The sequence below is a fragment of the Cannabis sativa genome, chromosome 4 (genome assembly GCF_029168945.1).
Source record: "Cannabis sativa cultivar Pink pepper isolate KNU-18-1 chromosome 4, ASM2916894v1, whole genome shotgun sequence".
NCBI lineage: Eukaryota > Viridiplantae > Streptophyta > Magnoliopsida > Rosales > Cannabaceae > Cannabis > Cannabis sativa.
Window position 1 is genome coordinate 1,990,588 of NC_083604.1, and position 19,098 is coordinate 2,009,685.

The following is a 19,098-nucleotide window of genomic DNA, read 5'->3' on the forward strand; positions in this document are numbered from 1 at the left end:
ATTGATGTATAGTGCTAATCATATATACAATATAAATACGTAATTAGATAACTTATATTTACGAAAAAAACATTAGATAACTTATAATATACTAATATAAAATTCAAACTTAATTAGATAAAATATGATGAGTGTACAATTGAATATTATTAATATTATCCTAGCTACAATTATCTCTTTGTCGAACGATCTCTAACACAATTAATATTATATATATTATTATTAATTTGGTATAAATATATTTATAACATAATATATAATATACATATTTACACATTATTTTTTAAAACATATATATAATATTATATATAATAAATGATATATGCATACGTGACAATCATAATTAATAAAGGGAAGCTATATATACTCAATGAGGGAACAGCCAATTTTTATGAGATCGAAGTGTTGGTTGAGTTGGGTCACAAAAAGTTGGCAAATCAATTTTAATTACTTCTTCCTATATAAATGTTTTTTGTGGCATAGCGTGTAAATTTTAATTATGGTTTTTTTTTATTATATATTTTTGACTGAGAAAAAGAAAAAATTGTTGTAATAATATTAATACTAGTTAGTCCTAAAAATGGGACCACTGAATGTGTGGTGTAGTTGGTTGAATGTAACTTTAAACAAATTGTTTCATTTTGTTCTATTCTATTATTTAAATTTTCATAGGATTTGGAAAATGGAACTTGCCCAAAGTGAAGAAGCTTTATTAATTTCCTAGTCTTTTTTCGGATATAGGTCTTTAGTGGGTTTTGAATTTTTGGGAGATGGTGCCTAGTGTAATAAGATCACTACTATTGGTACATTCTAACTGGTGTGGTGTGTAAGCTTCCTGTGAGGAATGCTTGAACACCATTCGTTGGTGTTGTATGGAAGCTATTGATCGTGTTTCTTAGCTCACCATCAGTTTTTCTAGTCTACTTTGCAATACTCAGTTTTGCCATGGCGGATGCGAATTTAAACAGTTTGTTCGAAGATGCTGTTCAAGTTACTACTAAGGATATTACGTGTGACCTTCACCCTGGTGAAGTTGACCATAATGAGGAACCAAACCGAATTCTACTGGGGAAATTATACTGCTGTTCTAGGTTGGGGAGGAAGGCCATTTATGGCTCCCTCAGAAATGCGTGGAGTTCCATATCAGGATGGAGCTGGAAGGAAAGGGATGATGGACTTCTGCAATTCACTTTTCGGAGTAGGTTTGATGCGGAAAATGTCTTACTTAGAAGACCCTGGGTGGTTTGTGGGTTTTTATTGGTCCTTATGCCGTGGCCATCCTGGCTAACTCCGGCAGAGGTGGCTTTCGATCAAACACCGATTTGGGTTCGACTCAAGAGTATACCTCCTTTTTATTGGAACAAAACAAACTTGCAAGAACTTGCAGGAAAAGTCTCAGCATCCTATGATCTACCCAAACACATTGAGAGAAACTTTGAACGAGGCTCATTTGGGATGGGTACTGTTCGATTTCGGGCAACGGTGGACGTAAATAAACCTTTGTTCTCAGGCTTTTACCTTCGTCGAAAGGGTATTAAGGACCTATGGATTCAATACCAGTATGAGAAAATGCCCAAAATCTGTTTCAAGTGTGGTGTTCTATCACATGAGCTTAAGTTTTGCTTCAAAACCCCAATTGTGATTAAAGATGAAACAGGGGCTTTTTACCCCATGTTCGGTTCTTGGATGGGTGAAGATGCTGTTGAAAGATCGTCGTTCCATCTCCCCCTTCCAAACTGGTTTAAGGATTGGATTGCCCAGCAACAAGTTTTAAAGGATCCAAAAATAAAAAACCAGATGAAGATGCAGAGACGTTGGAAGGAAGCAGAGGCTTATGAGTGCAGAGAGCTACGTCGACAGATGCCTGGTAAACGAAGACAAGTCGAGGTAGTGATTGAAAACAGGGTCCAGACGGGTGAGGTGGTTCTCAATCGTTTCCCGTCCGTCTACTTACCGGGAACGGGTGAGATCACACCGTTCGAAAACACGGCGGAAGGAGTCGTCGAAAAAGTGATCCCTGAACGGCCTGTTGAGCAGATGGCGACGTTCCAAGCTGCACCACCCAACACCGACTCAGAGAAGCCAGATACAGAGCTGGCGGAGTCCGACAGTGGCCTGACGACAACTAACCCTTCTGGGATAGAAAACAAGGAGGAGGGACTGCCCGACACTCAGCCACAACACCAGAATAGTAAATTTGCCAAAGCTAGTAAGGTCAGACTGAGGATGTCCTCTGCTAATGCTACTAATCCCCTTTTGAATGATCCACGCGATATAGCCGTTACAGAAAAAGAGAATTTCACTCTGCAAAGTGATTTCACTGTTGGGGCTTTTGTTAACCCTCTTCTTGGGCCTCAGGCCCAACCTTTGGAATGGCCATCTAGAATTTGCTGGGCCAGGGCTTTTGGGCCTCTAACTGGATCTGCGACTGTGGATAAATTCCAAAGAGAACCTACTCTCTTCAACCCAATCCTGAATATTGATGATTTTAAGTCTTTTGATAATGACAATGGGCCCAGAAAGAGAAAAGCAGTGGATGGTTTCTTTATGGTTCCTGGTGTTATCCCAGCCCATGAAGGGACATCATCTGGTACTGCTCACGATTCATCTGAAAGTAACGTTCAAAAGTCGATCGAACTTGAAGACAACCCCACTACCTTCTCACCAGGATCATCTGAGAGCAAATTGCCAAAGAGGAGAAGAGGAAGACCAAGAAAAGTTGAAGACCCTCCCTCGTCACCAACTCCTTCTTCATCTAAAAGAGGTAGGCCGACGAAGTCTAAATCCTGGATAGGGGCTACTCCGAAGAGTTTCAAGAAAAAAGGTGTAGCCTCCTCATCCAAGGAAAATAATAGCCAATATCGCAACCTGTGGAATGCGAATGGTATTGAGTTGGCTATTGATCTGCATAATAAGTTTGTTGTCATTGGGAAAAATAAGGAAAATTCCACAAGCTGTGTAATCGAGGAAATAGTCGATCATCTAGACCAACGGAAGAATGAACAACACCAATCTGCAACGGGAGAAGGCACTTCATCTAATCGGGATTTTCATTTTGGGGCTGCGGAGACTTGCCCGGAAAAGTCTCCCATGTCTCCATGAGGGTACTGGCTTGGAATTGTCGCGGGCTCGGGAATGCCGTGGCAGTTCGACAGCTGACGGCGATCTTACGCCGGTCAAATCCCGAAGTTATAATCTTATCTGAAACACGGTTGGCAGAGGACAAGTTTGTTACTCTTATGCATAAGCTACACTTTATTAACCTTACCTATGTTCCGCCTGTTGGTCATTCGGGGGGGTTCGGTATTGGGTGGAAGATGGGGGTGTCATGTACAATCCATGAGCAAGATAAAAATTGGATTTCTGGTACGATTGAATCCGATCCTCCTGGAACAAAGTGGAACCTGCTGGGTATCTACGGTCCACCAACTCTGAATGGAAAGGAAGCTTTTTGGACTCGAGTTGCAGAGTTTTGTGTTAGATGTCAATCCCCCACCTTACTCTTAGGGGATTTAAATGGTACTCTAGCAGATAATGAAAGCATCAATTATACCAATCATGGTAATTCTGCTAGATACTCTTTTGATCTTAGAAGAATGGTGGCGCGAACCGGACTTGTTGACTTGGGCTGTATGAATGGAAAGTTCACTTGGTTTCAGAGATGTGCGGGCTCAATCGGTGGAACTTCGGTAAAGCGAGCGAGGCTGGACAGGGCTCTTGCATCTGTGGATTGGAGACTGCTCTTCCCAAACGCAGTGGTTGAGTGCATGACGGTGAGCACCTCCGACCACAAACCGATTCTCCTTAATACGGATGGGGGTGCGCGATGTACGAAAGCTCAGTTTAAATATGAATTGATGTGGGGACGGGATCCAAGGTGTTATTGGGTGGTTCGTAATGCTTGGAGGAACCAACTTCATCTCAATCCAATGATAAATATGTATCGAAAACTGAAGAAAACCAAGGAGTATCTGCAACGATGGAATAAAACTCACTTCAGGAAAATTCAGCAGCAAGTAATGGAGGCGCGATCCGATGTTGAAAAAGCTGAGTCTCCAGATCAAGTGGTGGCGGATTCCCTTGAGAAGGCAAGATCTAAGCTGAATGAGGCTTTGCGAAGAGAGGAAATTTTTTGGAGACAGAAATCTAGAGTTGCGTGGCTTAAGGAGGGAGATCAATGTACAAAGTTCTTCATGGCTTCAACTGTGATCAGACGAAGGAAGAACTTTATCCAAACAATAAAGATGGAGAACGGAGAATGGGTGAGTAATCTCAAATCGATTACTGATCTATTCATTACCAAGTTTAATTCTACTTTCTCAAAGAATTCTGCCTTATGTGCTCCTGCAAATGACTCTCTGATTAACCCCGTAATTAAGGATTGTGATAATTTGGCTCTTATCTCCATCCCTACTGATCTGGAAATTGAGACTTGTATTAAAAGTATGGGGCATGACAAAGCCCCTGGCCCCGATGGCATGTCAACGGGCTTTTATTTACATCACTGGGATGTGATTAAAACTGATCTCCTCGCCATGGTTTCCCATTTTTTCCGAAATTTGGATCTCCCTCCGTGCATAAACAACACAAATATTGTCCTCATCCCGAAGAAAGATTGTCCCGTGGGAGTAAATGACTTTAGACCTATTGCCCTATGTAATGTTAATTATAAGTGCATATCCAAAATCCTGGCTCTTAGATTGAAGCCCCTACTGCCTACAATTATCTCCCCTGCTCAGACAGCGTTCGTTCATGGAAGACTTATTGCGGAGAATACTGCGGTGGCCCGAGAGATTGTGCATTCTATGATGAAGAAGAAAGGGAAGAAGGGGTTCATGATGATTAAACTGGACATGGAAAAAGCTTATGATAAAATGGATTGGGGATTTATTTTGAATACCTTGCAAGGTTTGGGATTCCATCCAACTTTCACAAAGTGGGTGGAGAAATGCATCACTATCCAAAGGATGGGCCTTCTCATAAATGGATCGGTTCAAGGAACAATCTCTCCCTCTTGTGGTCTTCGTCAGGGTGATCCGCTATCGCCCGCCCTCTTTATCATTGCGGCGGATGTGCTTTCAAGGCTTATCATGAAAAGGACTGAGGCAGGGATCATTCAGGGCTTTAAGATTACCAGAGGAGGGCCGGCCGTAACCCATCTCATGTTCGCGGATGACGTAATTTTGTTCGGGAAAGCCTCCCTCAAAGAAGCAAAAGGATTTCTAAAGTGTCTAGAGGAGTACTGTGCCTGCTCTGGCCAAGCTGTGAATTATCATAAATCAACGGTGCATTTTACTTCAGGCGTTTCGTTGGCTCAGGCTAGAGAAATCTCGGAGCTTCTTAACATGAAGAGAATGAAAAAAGATGCGACTTACTTGGGACTGCCCTTGTTCCGATCCCTAAACCGATCAAAAGATTTGCACTTTTTGGTGGAAAGGGTAATGCAAAGAGTGAAGAGTTGGAAAACTCGTCTCTTGTCTAAAGCAGGAAGAGCTTGTCTTATCCAAGCTGTTGGCTCCTCTCTTGCAACCTATGTGGCTGCGACTGACCCGATACCCCTAAAGATTGCCCATAGAGTTGACCGAAGTCTTAGGGACTTTTGGTGGGGCGACACGGAGGTCAAAAGAAAGATGCACCTAATTAATTGGAGTACGCTGTGCCAATCTAAACTCAGAGGTGGTCTTGGTTTTAGAAGCTTGGAAGTGGTGAATAAAGCTTTCATGACGAAGTGGGCTTGGAAGGCTCTCACTGAAAAGAATAGTCTCTGGAGTTTGGTGATTAATGCGAAATATGTAAAGGGGAAAAACTTCTTGGACCTTGACATCAATAGCAGTGACTCGGGAATGTGGAAAGCAGTTCTCCAAGCTCGACCAATTCTTCAAAAAAGCATCTGCAAAAAAATTGGGAATGGAAGAAGTACTTCAATTTGGTTCGACCCCTGGGTGCCAGCCTCAAATCGAACTCCCACTCCCCTCAAGGATGTGTCCTTCGGTGTCTCTTGGGTAAATCAGTTTCTGCTACCTAACAACCAATGGAATGTTGGAATGGTGAGAGAGTGGTTCAACCAGGTGGATGTGAATGAAATCCTAAACATTGATATGTCGGATGAAGGGGGTGATGATTCTTGGGTTTGGTTGGGTGAAAAAAATGGGGCGTTTTCCATTCGATCAGCCTATCGATCAATTAAGGGAGGTCTTCTAGATAATGTTGGGGCGGAACATTGGAAATGGATTTGGAACTCCCCTCTCCATTCAAGACTAAAACTTTTATGGTGGCAACTCTACCGTGATGCACTCCCTACCAAAGATAAACTTGCTAGTGTTTTTGACGGAATTTCTAACCTTTGCACCATGTGCAATGATAGCCATGAATCTTCTCTTCATCTTTTCTGGTCCTGCCCCTTTGCAAAAGCAATTTGGTTCAAGCTAGTTTGGGGTATTCGAACTGAGATGGTGAGTATTTCTACTTGGGCTCAATGGATGGATTGGTTTAAAATTGATGTGAACCGACCTCCTAATGTGACTTTTGATGAGTTTATGGTTCATACTCTTTGTGTTGTTGAGGAAATATGGAAAGAGAGAAATAGAAGGACAATTGGGGAAAAGAAGGAGGACATGATGCGTATCATTGATATAATCACCCTTAAGATTAAAGACCATGTCATGGCCTCTTTGAAGACTCTTCCTGATGTCCTCAGTTGGACCCCGCCACCTCCTAAGTGGAAATGTTGCAATTCTGATGTTGCCATTCTCAATTCTGAAAGTGTGATATCTGCTGTGCTGCGAGATGAATGGGGTAATGTTGTGGCGATCAAAACAGCTGTGATTCAGGTGACAAATCCCATGCTGGCTGAGGCACATGCTGTGTGTTTAGCAGCAGATCTGTCAATCTCTCTCGGGGAGACCTGTGTTATGTTTCAAAGTGACAATCTCAATGTAGTTCAAGAGTTTGCAGTCTCAACCTCTTCTGCTGCGAATTTCAGGCTCCAGTGTGCAAAAGAAAGATTCATGGTTTTGTGTTCTAAGTTCATCGATTGGGGTATCATTCATATCTCAAGGAAATGCAATTTCATGGCGCACAACGTTGCTAGATGGGCGGCTAGACTTCAGATGTTTGGAAACATTTGCACTGATATGCTACCTTCGGCTGTGCTTGATGATTTTGTAGAATGGGATCCTGGCTCTGCTTCTCCTACCCTCACCCTTCTGAATTAGTTTTCATTGTCTGTTTGAGTATTGACTCTTTCTTTTTTAGTTTTCTGTTGGTGTTGTTTCGTTGTTTCTGTTTGTTTGTTTGGGTGCTGTTTGCACCCCCTCTTTATCAAAAAAAAAAAAAAAATTATTTAAGTTTTCATAGCAACACTTATTTGGGACTTTAAAAGTGGCATTTTTTTTTGGGAGTGACAAGTGTTTGTGTGCTTTATTGGGTAAGCTATATCGGCCAAATATTTTGGAAGCTTTGTACAAAAATTTAAAATTGAGCTATTTAAAAAGAAAAAAAATTGTGTACATTAAGATCATAATTTTATTACCAATTATTTTCTTACTAAGATTTGTTCTTAAACTTTCCATTAAAATATTTTATTTTCTTCAAGAAAAAAAAAACAAGAAATTAGATCTTATAAAAATTAAGGCCTTGTATAATAGGTCAAGTTTCTCAATATTTGGGACATTTCTGCGTTGACTGTCAACTATTTTTAGGGCTTGTTATTCTTCGATAGTCTCCAAAATTACTATTAAGCCGAAAGAACTTAGAATAGAATGTGTACCACTTAATCTTCTTTTGTTGATAAAAACAAAAATATTGAAAAAAAATAAAATAAAAATACGTATTGAAACAATAAATAAATAATAGTATTTTAAAATATATTTATATATATATATTTGATGAGGACTTAATAGAGGTTAAATTAAAAATAATGAAGTTAAATATTTAAACTTGTTTTGTTGGGTTTGAGGAGTTAAATTAGCTGATAACCACCAAGGCGGTGCAAAATAATAAAACCCTAGCTATATTAGTCGACTTCACAATTTAATTGGTAGGAATATAACTAACACTACTAAAATAGCTATATATATTTATTTATATATATATATGGACTTACACATATATATAGATGATTTATTAAGAAGAAAATTCAAACACGTTAATTATTTATTGCTAGTATTAATACAACTAATTTATTTAATGTATGTTTAAAGAAAGTCTCATTTTTAAGCTGTACAATTTTTTATTCCTGCAGGACCAATCAATAAACTTATATTATATATTCATGGACAAGACTATACATATGAGATGTCTAATATTATTTAAAGCTTTATATTATTATTGATGTAATACAATAAATTGCTACTTTTAGTGACAATTTTTTAATTACAATATAATTTTTTTTAACTAAATATGACTAAAAGTCATACAAAATGTTACTTGTGAATAAAACATAATCTTTAGATACAAGTTGTTACTAATTTAGTTTTAGTCACAACAAGTATTGTGATTAAAAATACATTTAGTCACAATAAATTGTAATTTTTGTGACTAATATTTTTTAATACAGACCTTTTATTTATAATATAAGAATAATAATTTATAATTAGTCACAATTTTTTTACTTTTAGTTACAAATTTTTTTTTGTAGTAAATGTTAAATCACATATAATTTAATTTAGTTTAACTATTATTTTAAATATAATTTAATTTAGTTTAACTATTATTTTAAAGAGACTCATTCTCTGTAATGATACTTTCTAATCTTCTAATCAAATAAAGTAATCTGACAAAAAAATCAAACTATTATGAAATTTGTTAACTATTTACAAACGGTTACGGTTATATTTTGATGATGCTAGATATTACTAATATCTTATAATAATATCGTGTATATATATTATTTTTTTATTTTTTTTTTCAAATTTACGGTTTGAGTGTCTAAAGTGGTTGCAGCGCTAGTTGAAATAGGGGTTTCTGTACGATTTTTTGTTGTAATTTAGGTTGCAGCGCTAGTTGCAATAGGGGTTTTTATGTAAAATTCCGTAAAAATACAAAAAAAGAAAAAAAAAAAAAAAAAAAAAACTATTTTAAAGTGTAAAAATGAAAAAGCTCCAAATTATTATATAATTTTTTTTCTTCAAAATTTTGGGAGGGGCTATGACCCTTTGGAGCCTTAAGTAGCTAATCTAGTTGTGGCATGATTAAGATGCTATTAATCTATTATTTTTTGTGAGTAAGGTACGGGTATTACTCAAATGAGTAGAGTACTTATAAATAATCTTATTTTAATTATTTAAAGTAATTGATATAACTATATTTAAATATTAGTTTTGTCTATATTTATAATTTATTAAAAGAATATTAGTAGTCGGAATAAAATAAATTAAAGTATTAGAGAAAGTAAATTATTATGATGTTATTCTTAAAATTCATAATTTGTAGATTTTTATGAATTTTAAAAATAATTGTTTAAAGAGATTTTAATATAAAAAGGATAATCATTGAATTAAATGGATCAATAAGGTCTATCTCGAAAATCAAGACTAGTGGGAGTATTAAGTTCCCTTAAAGGCTAGTTGGTATTGCAAAAATTAATGTTCATGTTAAAAAAAGATAAGTGGAATTCTAAATTTACAAATTTTCAAGAGAAATGTTAATTACAACCTCCTATTATAATCTTTTAGTCAATTTCCACGTCCGAAATCACATACTGAAATATTTTTCTTAAAATCTTTTTCCATAGCTCGCGGTATTCGTTATAGTTACAGTATCATCCCTATAAATTTTTGAAAAATTCCGAATAGTTTACAGTACCGAAAACAGATTTCCTAATATTCTAGTTTACCACGTGCGTTCAAAAAACTTCAAACGTATTTTCCGCACTGTAAACTATTCAAAACTTTTTAAAAATTTACAGGGATGATGTTGTAAGTATAACGAACACTCCCGTAAAAAAATTTGAAAAAAATATTCCAACATGTATATTCGGGTGTAGAGGTTGACTAAGAGATTATGACAGGAAGTTGACGGTAGCACTAACTCTTCAATTTTCAATTTTTGATTTGGCTATGCTATTTCAACAAATTGTTTGATATGTGGGAATGGATTGAGACCATCCTCGTCAGTTTTTTTGGCTGCTATTACAGCAACAAAGTGTTGCAGAAAGTTTATAATTGGGCTGGAATTAATACCTGAAAAACAAAGCTTCATGAGGTAAATGAAAGGTCTTTTTGATTGTCATAGTAACCACAATTTATTATCTTTGGTAGGCTAGAAACAATATGTTTTGGAATAAAAAGCTACCAATTGTTAAGATTACGGCGTTTGGTTGGGAGGAATGAAAATATAGGAATAGGAATGGGAATGGGAATGGGAATGGGAATAGGAATGGAATGGAATAAAATTTAAAATTGATAAAAAAAAATTGATAAAAAAATAATTAAATTTTTTTTCTTGTTACATTGGAATGGTCATTCCTTCCTTTTTAAAATGGAATAGCCATTCCACCAAAATGGTGGAAAGAGCATTCCATTGGAATGTCATTCCAATACTTTAAAATGCAACCAAACAAAGCAATGGAATGAAAATTATTTCCTTTCTATTCCATTCCATTTCATTACCTCTAACCAAACGCCACCTTAAAGTTATAGTCTATAATGTCTTGCAAATCAAACTTATACTTATAGTAGTTAAATTTTATTAATTAAATCATATTTAATTATTGAAATAAATAAAAATCTATAACAAAAATTTAGTTAGTAATATTTATGAAGGAAACTACCAATTACTTGAGAGAATATCTCAATTACTTTAAAATATTTTTAATCACGTTTTAAATTCAAATATTTATCTGATTGAATTAATTAAATAATTAATTAACTCAAAAAGACAAACAACAAGCGTCTACCATGTCTTGTTTAGGACATGGATGATGCTTTTTATCCTGATAACTTTTGTCTTAACAAATATTGTCTTGAATTAAAGCAAATACAATTAACCTCATCATTTGAAGAAGGAATTGATTTAAAATTCTTGAGATGGTGATCTTCAAGAACAAAATATCGTTTCCTTGAGTATTGCAACCCAAACCGATTCGATGGAATGAGTACTGCAACTCACACAGATATACATACATATACACACACAGTTACTCACATATATACACAAAATCATAAAAGAAGATTTCCTGAAAGAAAAAATCAAACGTTAGACCTAACTCATGGTTTCCATTAGCGCGATGCTCGAGCTTCAATGGTCTTGAGGTTGCGATGAGGAAAGACGGGTGGTGCTCACCATTGATGCTAAAGAGAGAGAGACACATGAGCAAGAATGAGAAACAAATAAAGAACTAGGGGCAAGAGGGTGGAAAAAATTGAGACGGATGAGAAGGAGGGTCGATGACAAGGGAACGAGAGAGGGGCTGTTGGCAACGAGAAGGAGGGTGTCGTCGATCGAAGCTCAGAGAGAGAGAGGGAGAGAGAGAGAGAGAGAGAGAGAGAGAGAGAGAGAGAGAGAGAGAGAGAGAGAGAGAGAGGGCCTAGAGATCAAAGATCTAAAATTTTCAGTTTCAAAGAAGAGAGAGAGAGAGAGAGAGAGAGAGAGAGAGAGAGAGAGAGAGAGAGAGAGAGAGAGAGAGAGAGAGAGAGAGAGAGAGAGAGAGAGAGAGAGAGAGAGAGAGAGAGAGCCAAATACGAAATGGGTTCAGACCTGGAATTTTCAAGCCAAAAAATGGGGTATACTAAGCCTCTTTCCTGATAGTGTATCACTGTCAAATATACTAAGGATTTCCCATAGTTATAAATCGTCGGATTTACTTAGTATTCCCGACAATTATAAACTGTTGGGCCACACTTTTTTTTTAAAATTGTATTTAGTATTGCTCACAGTTCTCCACCATCAGCAATAACTATCTCAACAGTTTTTTCTCTTTCGGTGCTAAACTGACAGAAAAAACCATCGCTTAGCTATTCAGATGATTTCCATAATTGACTCTCTTTTTTACTAATAGGAAAACCCTTTTTGTAATCGTGTGTCCAACTTTGATGATCATGAAAATGAATTTTTGTAGTAGTGTAATTTAATAAGATCGAATTCAGTCTAAGTTAGCTGAGGTGAATAGATCACCCTACATTTTGTGCACCACTAGACTCATCACTCATTAGTGTAATCTTATCATATAGTAAACAGTACTCTTTTGTTACAAACCTAATTTTCTTTTATAGTTAATGACTGTCATCAATGAACTCATGTTCAATTTCTATTGCATCTTGTGATTGACTTTGAATATTATTATTATTATTATTATTAATCACATAGATAGTAATGTCTTGCAGTTAATTTTTGACCAGTCTCTCCTCTTGTCAAGTTAGGTTTCTTTCTTTCTCATTTTAATTATGAACTATGAAGCAATTTTTGTAAGTATACATACATTCAACCAACACAAACGTGAAAGTATTAATTACAATACTTAAATTTTGTGAATATATAGTCAATATCATTTTTTTCTTTCGGAAATATTATATTATTATTTTACAGGCTATACATGAAATATAATCTTAATAATCTCTTTCAGATATTTAAAAAAAAAAAAATCAACATTTTATAATTTATGATTAAAGTGAAAAATATGTAAATTAATCTCTTTCAGAAACAAGCCTTCACAATAAAATAAAAATATATATACTATAACCTAAATATACATTTTTTTTTAATTATTAAAAACATTACGTGTATTAATCACAAAAAGATTCGTGACTAAAGGTATTAATCACAAAAATTACAGTTTTTTGTGATTAAAAGTATTTTTAGTCACAATACTTGTTGTGACTAAATTCTAAATTAGTGATAACTTTTACTATGGTTTAGTCACAACTTTTTTTTATTACTAAGAGTCACATTTAGTCACAAAAATTTATGTTGTGACTAAAAAATTATCACTAAGAAAATATATATTTTTGTAGTGTTTATTGATTTCTTTTGTTATAAAAACTCAAGAAGTTTGATCGATGTAAAGAGTCTCACTTTACTGATACCGGGAAAGATAGTACCATATATAAGATGTATGGGCTATACTTTCATTGTTAATTGATTTTTAAATAAAATCTCATACATTTACCATACAATTACCTTCATCTTAATTTTTGTATCTCACTTCTTCACACTTCCAAATTATAACAAAGCGTTGATCCTCTGCATACAAATAAACCTCCAACTTTGAATCGTTCTCAAAAAGTTCTCCCTATCGAGACTTTATTGGATGAACTTTTAGCAAAGGAAGAACAATACTAAAAGCAACGATTTAAGATATTCCAACAACAAAATTCGCTCTCTCCAAGATGATGATAGTACTGTTATTACTTCAAAAGATGGTATTTTTTAGATTGTCTCCAATTATTTTCAAAAAAAAAAATTACAGCATCTCAAAAGGATTATTGGGCTCTTTCATATGTTTTATCCACCATTCCCACTACAATTACTCTGGAACATAATGATTATCTGTTAAGAGATTTTATTTCAAATGAAGTTAATGATATATATGCTTTAAAAAATATGGCAGTTGATAGTAGTCCGAATTTAGATGGTATGGGATCTCTGGTAATTGGAATATTATGTTGGTAAAGCCATATTATTTCAAATATGGCTTTACCAACATAATTGGAATATTATGGGATCTCTGGTAACTAAGGTGGTTTTATCAGTACTGAATGAGGGGGCCAATCCTGCTGCTTTTAAAAAAACTATCATTACCTTGATTCCAAAAGTTAAGAAGCCCAAAACTACGAAATATTTTCGTCCAATAAGCTTCTGTAATGTCATGTACAAGCTTTGCTCTAAAATGTTGGTTGCTTGTTTTAAAATGATTCTTCCTCATGTAATTTTCAAAACCCAATAAGCGCTTTTCTTCTAAAGGCCGATCTCAGACAATGTTCTTGTGGCTTTTAAATTGATCCATAGTCTGAAACAACGAACAAGAGGTCGAAAGGGGTATGTTGCATTAAATTTAGACATGAGTAAGGCCTTCGATTGGGTTGAATGGTCATTCATAGCTGTTGTTATGGAGAAAATAAGTTTTAATATATTCGATGGATCTCTCTGATTTTGACCTTATTAAGCTCTAATCAGTTTTCGTTCCTTGTATATGGTGTTGTTTCTGGTTCAGTCACACCTTAATGAGGTTTACGTCAATGAGACCCACTTTCTCCTTATTTATTCCTCATTTTCTTAGAAGGATTCTCAACATTATTACAATATGAGAAAAATATTAGAAGACTCAAAGGGATGGTTATTTCTCGTCGATCTCCTATAATCTCTTATTTGCTCTTTGCAGACGATAGTCTCTTAAAGCGTGCATTAGATATTTATCATTGAGCCTCTGGTCAACACTCAACACAAATAAATTAGTTATGTCTTTCTCACCAAATACATTTGAGGTTGTGAAACGTTCTTTCCAACATAGATTTTGGAAATGCCAATTTATGAGTGCTATAAAACATATCTTGGTCTTCCCGCTTATTCAGAGCGTGATAAGAAGTAATTATTTAATAATATTAAAGAAAAAATTTTGAAGCTTATGCATGCTTGGACTGATAAAAAATTTTCAATTGGAGGAAATAAAGATTTATTGAAAGCAGTTGTACAATCTATTCCTACTTATGCAATGAGTTGTTTTAAATTTCCAATCAACTTTTGTAGATATATTGAGTCAAATGGATGGAAAAATTTGGTGGAGTACTTCTAATGACAAGAAAAAAATACATTAAAAAAATGGAAGGTGGCATGAGTTTTCAAGATTTCATTCCCTTTAATCAAGCTCTGTTAGCTAAACAAGTCTGGTGTATTTTTCAGAATTCACAATCTCTTTTGAGCAGGCTTTTAAAGGGAAGGTATTTCTCTACCAATAATTTTTTTGAGGCTGAAAGTGGTGGTATGTCTCCTTTAACTTGACAAGGAATATGTTGGGGCCGTGATTTATTGATATAAGGCTTAAGGTGGAAATTTTGTGATGGCTCTAATATTGTTTGTGGATCAGATCCTCTGATTCCTACTGTCTTCCTTCCTTTGCGATACTCTGGAGCAGCTTCAAACAGAGTTTGTGAATATATGTCTACTGATGGTGAGTAGGATTTAAATAAGTTGCAGCAGAATTTCTCCCCTGCTGATATCGAATACATCCTTTCCCTTCTTCTCTCTATTTATAATGCAAAGGATGAGCGGATTTGGCACCTTACATGTGGTGACTATACTGTGAAATCATGTTATTTTCTAGGATGCTCCCTAGCAGAAGAGAATCATTCATCCAGTTCTGTTACTCTAGAGACGTGGAAATCCTTTTAGAATCTAAAGCTTCTTCCCAAAGTCAAAATTTTTGGTTGGAGGGCTATGCATAATATTCTTCCTTGTGCGACTTCTTTATTTTAGTAGAAGACTCTAACTTCAGCAGCTTGTAGTCTTTGTGCTAATGCTTAGAAATCAATGGGATATGCCATGTTTAGTTGTAAACATGCTAAGAAGATTTGGAGTCACTCAAATTTAACATTTGATTTCAAAGCTAATAGTGTCACGAAACTTAGAAATTTTTTGTTCCATATGTCGAAAAACTCACACCAAATCTGAGTTGAATTTTTTTTTTTTTGCACCACGAGGTATATTTGGTCTGATAGGAACAATATTATTCATGGAAAGAAATCTTAGATTTCAGATGAAATTTATGTTAAAGATGATTCCTATCTTCTTAATTACTAAAACATTAATGTCGATCCTCCTCCTGCTGCAACAAGCATGGTTTCTGGTGTTGCTAATCGAGTTCCCTAACAGATACCTCCTCTGAACTGTCTAAAAATGAATGTTAATGCTGCTTTTGATTCTTCAAGATATAAAGTAGGTTTGTGTGTTATCATTTGAGATTCATTTGGTCATGTTAAGGCTTCTGGGGTGTTATAAGCCTCAAGAGATGGAAGTAAAAACTTTATTTCATGATTTGCGATAGGCGAGAATTTGAATGTATCTATGGTGGACACAGATTTTATAATTCTTGCTAACTCACTTAATGTTTAATGCCACATCATTCTTCGTTTAAAGATTTAATTGTAGATGTTATATATCAATTATTCTATTTTTTTTTTACAATTTGTGTTTCTTTTGTTCAACATGATTCAAATCAAGCCGCTGATGGATATTAGCTAAATAATTTTAGTGTTAGATATTGATGATTATACTTGGATTCAGAAAATTCTCTCAATTATTAGAAATGACTCTCTTTAATCTATAATAATAGACTTTTTTTAAAAAAATCTCGATAAATAGTTATCAACTTATTAATTATCATATATTAATATTATACTAGTCATTATATTGTTAATATGATAAAATCCTGGAGGTTTAATTTAATTAATTGGATAAATTAATACATAATTAACAATTCTCTATAAAAGTCGCTTTGCCAAAATATTGTGTATTTAAAAAATAATAATAAATTGTCTTTCCACGTACCGACATGGAATTATTATTTGTATATAAAAGTGACCTAAACTCTTAAAAATTAAATCACGTGAAATTCTTAAATTGGCATTAAAACTTAATTATTATATTAATGAGTGATTAATTAGCTTATTGATAAATTTTAGATCATACTTAAAAGGGTCCTACCGATCGTGGAAGAAAAAAACTGTGGTCCTTAAATCCTTATGGCTATATATATCCATATATATATATATACTAGGTGATTGTTACGTGCCAAGCCACGTAGTGTTAGTTTTATTTAATATTTTAGTTTTTTATTTGAATTAATAATTAAAATAGTATAATTATTTGAACGATTTGTTTTATAAAAATAAAATATGTGTCAGTATATTTAGTAAGTAAAATATAGTTGTGTTATAATAATGTATGTTATTAATAGTAAAATGTACATTAATCTTCTAATTGAAAAAAATTCTATTATCTGATTTCATATCTAATAATAGCTACACAACTATATATTTATAGACTTTCACATTCTTTGCAAATTACTAATAAGCACCAATAATATTTTCATATTCTAATATTTTTTAACCTTCTCCTCTTAGTGGTAAAATTAAAAATAAAACTAAAAATAAGCACAAACATATAAGGTAAATACTAATTACAGCCCATTTTATCTTTTTTTTTTATTATTTTTTTAAGCCCAAGCCCAAAAATCTCTAAGCCAACACAATCAATCTTCTTTTATATTATCTTTTCTAAATATTTTATCTATATTTTTCTTTTTTAAAAAATAAATAAAAAAATTATTAATATTCTCCAGATAGGTTTGTTAGAGAGATATGTGGCTAAGATGATTTTTTTAATTTAAAATGAGATTATTAATATTTAAAAGATTGTTTATTTAAAAGATTGTTTAATTTTTTGGGTTTAATTATTGGGTTTATTTTTTAACGGTTGATCAAACCTAATCGTTAAATTTAACAGAATATTCTTTTATTTTTAAGTATATTCTGTTAAACCAAGAATGTTAAACCAAGAAATGTCGTTAGATAGGCACTTTTAATATATAAAGATATATAGATTATGGAGTGCAAACACTTGGACTACATTTGATGACTCTCTATTGCCAAAAATTTCTTTCACATTGGAATAGAAAAGAAATTAATAAAGCAATTAAAAAGAATAACATCACATTATGCATCGGAATAAAAAAAAAATAAAGATTTTTTAAAAAAATAAATAAAAAAAATTATTAATATTCTCTCAAGATAGGTTTGTTAGAGAGATATATGGTTAACGATAGTCTTGATATATATTAGTATCAATAGAGATTGATTATATATTAGTATCAATAGAGATTGATTAGGATAAAGATTTCTTAAGATTATAGCTCCAATAATCCTAAATTAATTAGCAATAAGTTAAGTGATTATGTATTAATACTGTATTAGAACTTGATAAATAACATGTAAAGATTCATTTTTCGTTTCAACTTAAAATTAAACTTAATCATGGTCTTCATATTAATATCAGAGATTGATTAGAATAGAGATTTTTTAAGATTATGGCTCCAATAAATCTAAATTAATCAACAATAAGTTGAATGATTATGTAATAATACTGTAATAGAACTTGATAAATAACATGTAAAGATTCAAATTTTGTTCTTCTTTTTTTTTTTGTTTCTACTCAAAATTAAACTTAATTTGTCAAAAAAAAATTAAACAAATAAACATAATTGGCAATGGAGTGAACCATGTTCTTGATATTAGTGTCAAGTATTAACAGAGTTATTTCTTAAGATTATGGCTCCAATAATCCTAAATTAGGACTGATAAGCAATGGAATGAACGAACAATAGTCTTCATATAGGGTTTCACTTGCACAGAAAGAAGGTTTTTACCTGAGAGGGCTAACAATGGCGGGAGGAGTATTAGGGAACCAAGTCAAGACAAGTCTCACAATTAAAACCGTATTGTAGAGATTAAGAAAGTTCGATAAACCATTAGCCACCACAAGTCCAGCCACCGAATCTCCTGGAAGAATAGCAGCGAAATTATGAGTAGAGATCGAATTAACACACCGATAGTTTCTTCTCTCACGAATCTGAAATACACACAAACAAAAATCAACTCACTACAAGAAAACTTGGTATTTATAATACCTAAAAAGTATTATAAATATTGTGTTATTAAAAGTTCTTCACTTTTTATAATATATTGTATGAGTTATACTAAAGTATTATTGAAAAATCTTTTAAATACTTATTTAGTATTATTTTAAAACTTAACATGTTTAAATAGGTATTATCTTTTTTAATTTCTATAACTTATTTTTTCATTTATATTGAAAGTATTATTAAATATACTCTACAATAATACTTTTTGTGTAATATATTTTCTCATTCATAAATTTAAACTATAATTATTATTTTTATTTTCGTAATACATTAAAAGTATTATAGAATACTCAATAATAATACTTTTTTTTGTAATATTTATTATTTAATAAACTTAAAAAATAATTATTGTTTTAGTTTCATACAATATTTTTTTTCTTCACTTATTTTACAATAGTACATTTTTGTGTTATTATGTCATTCTCGTAAGACTTTATTTGATTAAACGGCCTGTTCTGTGATTCAAA

The 19,098-nt window shown here is 33.3% G+C and overlaps 1 protein-coding gene across 1 annotated transcript; it reads left to right on the forward strand.

Annotated features, from left to right (window-relative positions):
- The first annotated feature begins 3,098 nt into the window (after positions 1-3,098).
- Positions 3,099-7,214, forward strand: LOC133036541 (uncharacterized). The gene has a single exon (XM_061113068.1). It carries the CDS (start codon positions 3,099-3,101, stop codon positions 7,212-7,214), a length of 4,116 nt encoding a protein of 1,371 aa, XP_060969051.1.
- Positions 7,215-19,098: the final 11,884 nt, after the last annotated feature.

Coding starts and splice junctions, on each gene's coding strand:
- LOC133036541 (XM_061113068.1), top strand. CDS start 3,099: ATGAGGGTACTGGCTTGGAATTGTCGCGGGCTCGGGAATGCCGTGGCA.